General features: G+C 33.3%; 2 protein-coding genes across 2 annotated transcripts in view; one reads left to right on the top strand and one right to left on the bottom strand.

The window, feature by feature from the left end:
* Positions 1-10,663, top strand: part of LOC114331097 (protein Skeletor, isoforms B/C) — a 239,793-nt gene that overhangs the window by 1,158 nt on the left and 227,972 nt on the right. Inside the window, exon 2 of the mRNA XM_050650895.1 lies at positions 7,623-7,723. The gene's annotated coding sequence lies outside the window, so the exon portion shown is untranslated. The remainder of the gene's footprint in view (positions 1-7,622; positions 7,724-10,663) is intronic.
* The window catches only part of LOC126884738 (uncharacterized), a 28,389-nt gene continuing 26,894 nt past the window's right edge, over positions 9,169-10,663 (bottom strand). Inside the window, exon 3 of the mRNA XM_050650892.1 lies at positions 9,169-9,484. Coding sequence (XP_050506849.1) covers positions 9,255-9,484 — 230 coding nt within the window. The 3' untranslated portion in view covers positions 9,169-9,254. The remainder of the gene's footprint in view (positions 9,485-10,663) is intronic.

The following is a 10,663-nucleotide window of genomic DNA, read 5'->3' as shown; positions in this document are numbered from 1 at the left end:
TTTCAATAATAAGGACTTTGAACCGATGAAACTTACAGATCATATAAACAATATATACACGAGTCAAGAAACTTGTGAAGTCGTAACGATTAAGTTCATTTAAGATACTAATTAGGGGGTGATTTTCTAGATTTTTGTGATTTTGGTGACCAAAACCAAAAGGTTTTTTAAAAAACCTTTATTTTGAGCGTAACTTGTTTAATTTTGATGCTAGAAATTTTTTTTATAAAACAAAAATGAAGCTTTTTTAAACCCTTTAAGTAAGTTGTAATGAGTTTTCCCCGAAATGTACTTCATTTTTGGTAATTTCACGTTAAAGTATTCAATTTGGAATTTGACGAATATGAACCTATTTTTCATTAGCTATAACTCTGCTTCTACTAGGTGTAGAGGCGTGATATATACACCGTTTTTTTAAATTTTTTACAGGCTATATTTTTACTAAGAATGTTTTTTTCAACAAAATACTTACTATTTGAGTTATTTGCGAAAAACCGTTTAAAAGCGTGGTTATTTTGTTGAAAAAATGAACATATTTACTGCCAAATAACTCGAAAAGTATTGACTTAGTGAAAAAACTCTGTAGAATAAAAGTTACTTAAAATTAGCCAGTTTATCGATTTTCTGACTTACTTTGGACGAATATTTTTTAACCCCCAAAAGGGGGTGAAAACCACCCCCAGGGCAAAAGCACATATCGGCACAATATCACTTTTTTTCGTTGACTTGTTAGCTATGTGTATGCCAAATTTCATGTCAATCCAAGCAGTTCTTTAAAATTTAGAGATTTTGCAATATTTTACCGTTAAAGAACGGACTATTAATTTGAGTATTTAATTGCACCTATGAAACATACATTCATTTATCTCAACATGGCTTTCGAAGGGAGTCAATAGTCTTCTTCTTCTTGATGTGCCTATCCGTGACGAATGTTGGCGATCAACATGGCAATATTTATTTTTATCTGCAGCAGCAGCGCGGAAAACCTGTACAGATGTTGTGTTGAACCAGGTCCTGTGGTTCTTTAACCAGTTTTTTTTCTTCTTCCTGGACCTCGCTTTCCAAATATTTTTCCTAAGTCAACACTAGGGATTATAATTTAAAACATTGATTAATTTGTAATAATTCAATTTCTTAGTTCGTAACAATGTTCTTAGCTAAAAAAGTGGATATACAGGGTGTAACAAAAATACAGGTCATAAGTTAAATCACATATTCTGGGACCAAAAATAGTTCGATTAAACCTAACTTACCTTAGTACAAATATCCACACAAAAAAAGTTACAGCCCTTTGAAGTTACAAAATGAAAATCGATTTTTTCCGATATATCAAAAACTATTAGAGATTTTTTAATGAAAATGGACATGTGGCATTCTTATGGCATGAACATCCTAAAAAGAAATTATATTGAAATTTGTGCAGCCCATAACAATTTTATGGGGGTTTTGTTCCCTTAAATCCCCCCAAACTTATATGTGCGTCCCAATTAAATTATTTTTGGAGTACCTACCATTAGTTAAACACAATGTTTTTAAAACTTTTTTGCCTCTTAGTACTTTTTAGATAAACCAGTTTTAATCGAGATGCGGCTTCTTTTTTAATATGTTTACATAAAATTTTTATGAGGGTTTGTGTAGGTTCCAATTAAACTATTATTGCTGTACCATTAGTTAAACACAGTGTTTTTAAGACTTTCTTGCCTCTTAGTATTTTTCAGATAAGGCACCTTTGATCGAGATGTATGTATGCTTCTTTTTTAATATGGTTCAAAGTATACCTCAAACTGTAATTTATAAATAAATTTTCATATTATAGTCCATTCTTTCACGGTTTTTGCTCTAAATTTTAAAGAACCGCTTGGATTGACATGAAATTTGGCACACGCATAGCTTACATGTCAAAGAAAAAAAGCGATATTGTGCCGATGTGTGCTTTTGCCCTGGGGGTGACTTTCACCCCCTCTTGGGGGTGAAAAAATATAAGTCTAAAATAAGTCCGGAAATGGATAAACTGACTAATTTTAAGTAACTTTTGTTCTATAGAGCTCTTTCGCCAAGTCAACACTTTTCGAGTTATTTGCGAGTGAATATGTTCATTTTTCAACAAAATAACTACATTTTTAGACAGTTTTTCGCAAATAACTCAAAAAGTAAGTATTTTGTCGAAAAAAACGTTCTTAGCAAAAATATAGCCTGTAAAAAGTAAAAAGTATGGTGTACGCGTTAGGTCTCTGGACCTCGTAAAACCAGAGTTATAGCCAATGAAAAATAGATTCATATTCACCAAATTTCAAATAGAATATTTCGAAGTGAAATATCCAAAAAATTAAGCACTTTTTGGGGAAAACTCATTATAACTTTTTTAAAGTGTTTAAAAAAAGCTTTATTTTTTTTTTCATAAAAAGTTTCTAGCATTAAATTTAAGCAAGTTATGCTCAAAATAAAGTTGGTCGCTTTTGTTTTGGCAAAAAAAAAATCGGGAAGGCCACGCCCTAATTAGCAACTTAAATGAAATTAATCGTTACCGCTCCACAAATTATTTTGCTTATGTTGTGTTTATATGATCTGTAAGTTTCATCGATTCAAAGTGCTTATTTAGGAAAAAATTTAGTTTAAAGTAAAATTTTTAAAAATTTTAATTTTGAAAAATATGCTTTTTTTCAAAATAACTTAAAAATTGTTAGAGATACCAAAAATCTCGAAAAACAAAAAAAGTCAGCATTTCTTTTCTGAATATCATGTATTTTTTTGCTTTTCTGTTAGACAAAAATTTGGTGGAGATTTGGTGTTTCTAAATTTGCATAGATTCGTGATAAGTAACTCGTTTAACCCCTTTTAACTACAGCCCTTTCAAAAATAAGGACTTTGAAGCGATGAAACTTACAGATCATATAAACAGTACATACACGGGTCAAGAAAATTGTGAAGTCGTAACGATTAAGTTCATTTGAGATACTAATTAGGGGGTGACTTTCCCGATTTTTTTACCAAAGAAAAAGGGACTAAGTTGATTTTGAGCGTAACTTGTTTACTTTTGATGCTAGAAATTTTTGTATAAAACAAAAATGAAGCTTTTTTTAAACACTTTAAATAAGTTGTAATAAGTTTTCCCCGAAATGTGTTTCATTTTTGGTTATTTCACGTTAAAGTATTCCATTTGGAATTTGACGAATATGAACCTATTTTTAATTAGCTATAACTCTGCTTCTACTAGGTATAAAAACGTGATATATACACCATTTTTTTAAATCTTTTACAGGCTATATTTTTGCTATAAATGTTTTTTCGATAAAATACGTAATATTTGAGTTATTTGCAAAAAACCGTCTAAAAGTGTGGTTATTTTGTTGAAAAAATGAACATATTCACTGGCAAATAACTCGAAAAGTATTGACTTAGTGAAAAAACTCTATAGAACAAAAGTTATTTAAAATTAGTCAGTTTATCAATTTCCGGACTTACTTTGCACGAATACTTTTTCACCCCCAAGAGGGGGTGAAAAGCACCCCCGGGGCAAAAGCACATATCGGCACAATATCACTTTTTTCTTTGACTTGTTAGCCATGTGTATGTCAAATTTCATGTCAATCCAAGCGGTTCTTTAAAATTTAGAGGTTTTGCAATATTTTACCGTTAAAGAACTGACTATTATTACCTAGTCTCTACTACCATGTGGTGGATTTGACAAAATATTCAAAATATCTCAAACAAAACTAACTTTTCGAAAAAGTACTAAGAGGCAAAAAAATTTTAAAAACATTGTGTTTAACTAATTGTGCCACAATGATAATTTAATTGGAACGTACACAAAAGTTTGGGGGGGTTTAAGGGAACAAAACCCCCATAAAATTTTTATGGGGTAGGTACACAAATTTCACTATAATTTTTTTTTCAGATGTTCCTATCATAAGAATGTCACATGTCACAAGTTCCTTTTTGAATAAGAAACCTCAAACAGTGTTCGATCTATTGAAAAAAATCGATTTTTATTTTGTAACTTCAAAGGGCTATAACTTTTTTTAGGTGCACATTTGTACTAAGGTAAGTTAGGTTCAATCGAACTATTTTTTGTCCGAGAATATGTGATTTAATTTATGACCTGTATTTTTGTTACACCCTGTATTATGTAAAATTCGATATATTATGAGATTTTCCGTCTCGCTGCATTTAGGTCTCTGTGAGTTTCCTGGATGCATCTCTCTTCAATCCTGACCCCCGGAGGAAGTCTTGTGGTCGATGTGATGTCGTCTATTGTCCGTCTCCAAAGATCTCTGTCTCTGGTCATTTCTTTTAACTCATGCATATGTCTTGCATATTCCCGTAATTTGATCGATCCATTTTGTTGGGGATCTTCCTCGTGATCTTCGACCTTCCACCTTTCCTTGTATAATGAGTCTTTCCATGTTTTCTGTGTTTCCTCTCATAACATGTCCAAAGTATTTTAATTGTGGGAGATGGACTTTACTGGAGAGTCGTTGGCTAACTTTTAGCTCTCTTAAAATTGAATTATTTGTTCTATGGTCGGTCCAAGGAATTCGTAGCATTCGTCTCCAACAGAACATTTAAGTGGCGTCTATATTTCTTCTTTCCGAATTTCTCAGGATCAAATATTCACATCCGTAGGTCAGTATTGGGAATATTAAGCAGTTGATCAACCTCATATTTAACGCTCTTGAAATTTGATAGTCCTTCCATATAGTGGTAATTTTTGCTGGATGCCTAATACCTCGCATTTCGTGTACTTGTCAGTAAATTGTTTATTCTACACACATCAAAAAGTAAACATTAAGGCATGTATCCATCATCTTCGCACTCTTGCAACTGCTCAACATAGTGGATACTTTCGCGCTCCCGGACCATGCAAAGGTGCGCGCTCCGCCTCAGCGCTCCAATCCGTGGCGGTTTATGTGTAGAGGAGCGCATGATGTATTCATTGGAGCAGCTGCAAAAAGCGCTGAGCGCCAGAGGTTCGCGAACATAGTGGGTACGTGACTTAACGGAATAGATAGATAGATAGATAGATATGTTTATTGTTTCTATTGAAAAATCATATAACAAGAGGTTGAGTACAAATTATTACACATAAATAGTCGACGCTTAATGGAGATTTAGTTACAATTATTCATTTAATATAAATGAACGCAATCTGAGTGCATTAATAAAAAATGTACACAGTTCCTTAATCTCAGTGGGAGAATGGGTTGTATTTAAAAACAGAAAAAAGCTCTCGGTATTCTCTACGAATGATCGAATAAGGGGTGATCTAAAACACGAGTATAATGGACATTCCAACAAAATGTGGGAAAGAGTCTCTAATTTGTGTAAATTACATATTGAACAATTTTCAGTTTGGTCGATGTGATACGAAATCCCTTTATAATAAAATTTTATGTAAAGTTTAGAGCAAAGTCTGATTTGTGAATAAAGTCTTGTAATATATATGGGAGTTTTTATTTGTAAATAGCTTTGCGGTTGCCTATTGTGTGAGAAATGTTTATAGTACAAAGAATAGCGAGAACTTGTTAATGCTGATAAGTCATCTTGGAAGAGTTTTTCTTTCATTTTTAATAACAAACCGTTTCTTTGATGCCTCAGTAACCCCCATGATAAATTTTCCCAAGTTTCTTTTGCATCAATTTCAGAAAAATAATTTTTTAGCTGAACTACCCAGTTATAATTCTCATTATTGTCATTATTGTTACATAGCTGACGAAGACGGTTATAACAAATTCTTGGATACCTAGAGGAGTCCATAAGTAAAATTCTCTCAAGCCAATTAAGTGATATTTTAAAAATTAAGTATTTTAAGTGAACTTGGCCAACTTCTAGCCTAACATAAGTATTGGGGGTATTTTTTGGTAGATGCAGCAGTCTCTTAAATTTGGGAGGTGTTTCAAGAACTCAAATGTAATATTATCTAGTCCGGGGGCTTTGCCATTTTTGTATTGTTTTAGAGTATTGCTAATTTCTTTAAGAGATATAGGGGCGTCCAAAATAGGACAACGAACGTCAAAAAAAAGAGTATTATCGACAATTTTCTCTTGCGAAATATTATTTATTTTTTCTTGTTATCAATCATTGTCTTATACTGCTTTTTACTAACCAAATAAGCATTTTTATAATTTGGTAGAAAGTTGTTGATTTTTGCTATTTTCAAATTTTGCTGAACAAATTTTTTTGAGTTGTAACATTCCTGATCAAACCAAGGTTTATTATTTTTTCTGGAGTTTTTTGGAGTATTAAATAATTTTTTCGATAAGCCAAGAAGCAAAGAGGTGTTAGTAATTGTTTCAACAAGCTTTTGGTATGAGTTTTCCAAGTCTGGCTCAAGCATACAGTTTAGTGAGTTTTTTAAAGTATGATAAAATGCTAATGCGTAGTTTTCATTCCAAGATGTAATTAATGTGTATTCTGGATTGTTGGATGCTGTGTACATTTTTTATTTATAGCTGACGGTAAATTTAATATCAGCCTTAAAGGGAAGTGACTTCCAGAGGAGGCAAAACATTCCAAAACCTGGAGACTTTCTACTAAAGAAATTTGAATATTTTGCATCCATAGCAAGTCGACAACACTATTACCTGCAGAAGCACAGTAAGTAAATTGACCCGGTATGTCACCTTTAGTTCTCCCATTCAAGAGAGTGAATGAATTTTCGTCCATAAAGTTGAGAAGAATTTCACCTTTGCGATTAAAAATACCGTCACTACTTATTCTATTAGCGAAAATATTACTGTAAGAAATTAGTTCTAGTGGTACTTCACCAGAAGACCCCATTCGGCAATTAAAGTCTCCACCTATCAAAACAGGAGTGTTTGGATACGCATTGTTTACTTCTTGCAAAGAAAAATTGAAAAGTTCTAAAATGCTATCAATGTCTAAGTTAGGCTTAAAGTAAACATTGCTTATAATTATCTCCCATCTGTTACAGGATATTAAACAAGTTAACCAGTACAGTGACTTTTCTAAAACACACACATTTAAAGGTTTTTTCACAAAAGTTATTAAACCTCCACTGGCCCTGCCGCGAGATTTATCACGAACGGCGTTAGAAAAACAAACATTGTAATTGTCCAAAAATATGGATGATGGCTGATACAACAACCATGTTTCAGATATGCAAAAAACCGAGATGTCCCTAGAAAAATTAGAATTCACGAAATCTTCAATATGGGAAAAGCCAGTAGAATTCCAAAAAGCAATTTGTAATGATTGCTATTTTTCCTGTGAAGTTGTGGTATTTTTTGATGATTTTGATCCTCGGTCTCTTGGTGGTGATATTTCTTCATCCCTGCTTCTTTTGGAGCTGTTAACGTTTTCATTGGCTGCCACAATTTTTGGAACATTGTTAATGTAGCGTATGGTAACAGATTTTCCATCTCGCTTGAGAGAATCCAGTTCTTTTCTTAAATTGTTCAGTTCCTGCATTTGTAAAGGTGTTTGGTCTGCTTTAATAGATATATTTGGGTATGTTTTACTACAGAGGTTATTTTTATTGCGTAGTATGTCCGACTTAACGGAATAAATACTAAATGACTATAAATTCTCTGCATAAAAAGGAAAGATAAAAAAATGCAAATGTATTTTCTAAAAGTACAGTAACTAATCATGGTTAATTGTAGGTAACTAGTTGAGCTAAGTGATCGTCTACACCGTTTTAATGCCACGATGAGAAGTGTTGAGGTCCTTGCCATTATTGGATTGGTGTCTTCAATTCACTCTGGTAAGTAGATAATCATATATTTAACAGTATATTATCAGCTTATTCTTCAGCTTTATATTATGTAGGACCTACTGTAACGTTCAAACAAAACTAGCTGTTCGAATTAATATAAAACTGTATAAACATTCTCAATTTCTTTGGTGAATTCTGGAATCATCTGGAGTGATACCTATTATAGTGATATCTATTGATCGCGTGGCCTAGCCACTTCTCGGGAATGCGAAAATTATCTAAACTCCGGGTTAATCAGTCTACAAAGTTGCAACCGTTATTTAAAGTCGGTCGAAATTAACTTTTTCGTTACACTGCTCCCTCTTAGATCTGACCGTCCATCCTGGGTCTTCATGTAGAGTTATTAAGAGCAACAACTCTAGATGAAGGCTCAGAATAGCGGAATGTTCAGAGCTCTCCAGCTCTGTATACACTCCTCAATAAGAAATACCAGTCTACTGTCTTTAAAGGGCACGACCTCTTCAGGTTAATACAATATGCAGTAATTCGGAAAACGCCTGTTTCTCGGAAGATCATTTCAAGCATGCTTCTCAGAATCTTGCAATCCAGATTTTCTAGTGCATGGCCTATCTTTGGCAAAGTCAAATTTTTTATGTCATAATTACACACAATTTTCTTCAAATTTATTATAGCACACCATGTGCTCTCGTAGCTTGCTTTGTCTCTATAAGGCTTCCTAGTCACCATTTACACCAAAGATAGAGGACCATCTTCTAATCGCAGTACTCTTCCAACTTTAGTCTGCTGATTTCTTAACTTGTCCAAACAACCGAACTTCCTATTGAATAGCAATAGATTCTTATAGTCGTTCTGGGATTAGTCATTATTGGACAACACAGTGGGCTAGAGAGAGGTTTTCTGGAGCAATAAAAAGGTCTTCTGAACTTATGTGGTCACACCGAATCTAGCAATTTTTCTGTGTGTAATTTGTCATCTTTCCGTCATCTTTCATCTTATGTTGGAAGATTCATGTTTCTTCCGTTTCATTTGAGCCAGCCTATGGTGAAAGACGATTTATATGAACAACTTTTGTACCTTTTGGCAACTTGTTTATTCGTTATATTACGTTAATTATTTTGGTTAAAACTGCTTCTTTCGCTAACTGAAAAATGGAATATCTCTGGGTCCTCTCCATTCTTGTTGAGAACATTGCTAAGATGTTCTTGAAGGATACTTCTTGGACCCGCTGAAGTCTTTATCGCGTTCTTCTAGTTGTTTACGCAACTCTAGTAGCAGCATCTTTGGTCAGACACACACGTACTTTCCAAATGTTCTTTCAGTACATACATTATCATCAGTAGTAGCATTCAGCATCATTCAGTACATACTAGTAGCAGCATCTTTGGTCAGACACACACGTACTTTCCAAATGTTCTTTCAGTACATACATTATCATCCCAATAATTATTTATAAAATCAACGAAAAACAAATATAAAATCAGAACTTTATTTTGTCACTTAACAAACAACTTAATTATTTCAACGCGCGGTTTTAATCTATTGTTACATTTTTATTCAATTAAAGTTTTTCAATCAAGACAAGAGGATCTTGTATGATAGCGGGAAAACATTTAAAATACTGTTTAGTTTGAGCTCGAGGTTTACTAGAGCTACGCCCCTGTCTCTTCTTCTGCTTCTTTTTGCCTAAATGTTTTCCGTAACAAAACCGACTTGCACTACAGGTTGGAGGATTTGTTAGGCATTCGGGGGAACCATGGCATCCAGTTCGTGGGCAGTCATCCTGTAAACCTGGGGAGATACATTCAGCGGTTAAAAACGTTATTTACTCGTGGCATTTTCAATTTATATTATTTTCTGCGTCTGATGGGTACAAAGTTTATGGAATATACAGAGTGAACCCAAAGTTTGGAAACAATTCAAATTGTACAAAACCGAAGATACGGCTATTATGCAATATGAAGATTTTAAATTTAATACTTACAATTTTTCTGATAGCATTAGTCACTTTGGTTAAAAAAAACACTCTGTATAGTGTATGATTGTGTGTGTATGAACATGTAACACTTTTGGTATTTTATCTAGTCATGGTCAAGGTATTCAATAAATAAAACTTCTCAGATACATGAAAACCATCTCAAAAACCAAAGAAACTAAATATACAGGGTGTTTGGTAAAGAATGGGCCATAGCTTAACCCTTGATTCCTGAGCTTAAAATAGGTCGATTTAAGTTAACTTACCTTAGTACAAAAGTTGATAATAACCGAAATACAGGGTGTCAAAATTAAACTTTTATTTTATTTATTTTTGAATATTTTCTGACAGGCATGGGACAACAACACGAAATTTGGTAAGTGGTGCTGGTATTGTACAATCTGCTAAATTATGTTAAACAAACGTTTCTGGCTACTACCAGAGGCGTACGACGGGGGAACGTGAATGGTTGACCCTTCCCAAATTCTACGCCACTGGCGGAATTGCTATTTTGTGCAATTTTTTGATTCTCCAATACTTTCTATGTAATAAACATACTCTTCATTCGTACCGATAAAGCCATTAGTATTCGAGATATTTGAAGCTAAAAACGAAGGAGCATAATACATTAATCAAAATAAGTGTACTATTTCATTTTTAACTTCAAATATCTCGAAAACTAATGACTTTATGGTTACGAATGAAGAGTATATTATTTGCAAAGAAAGTATTGGAGAATCTAAAAATTATGCTACAATAGTAGTTTTATCAGTGGAGTCGAGTTTGGGAAGGGTCAACCAGTCACTTTCCCCTGTCGTACGCCTCTGGCAGTAGCCAGAAACGATTATTTAACATAATTTAGTAGGGTGTATAGTGCCTACACTTTCTGCCAAGTATCACACGGATATGTCAAATTATTTTAAAGTATTTTTTTTAAATAATTTATTCTTTATTTAAAACTTTAAGAACTATGTGTGCCCGGTACTATAAAACTA

The sequence above is a fragment of the Diabrotica virgifera genome, chromosome 5 (genome assembly GCF_917563875.1).
Source record: "Diabrotica virgifera virgifera chromosome 5, PGI_DIABVI_V3a".
Taxonomy (NCBI): Eukaryota; Metazoa; Arthropoda; class Insecta; order Coleoptera; family Chrysomelidae; genus Diabrotica; species Diabrotica virgifera.
The sequence above is the reverse complement of the archived record's forward strand: the minus strand, read 5'-3'. Positions and strand labels throughout refer to the sequence as shown.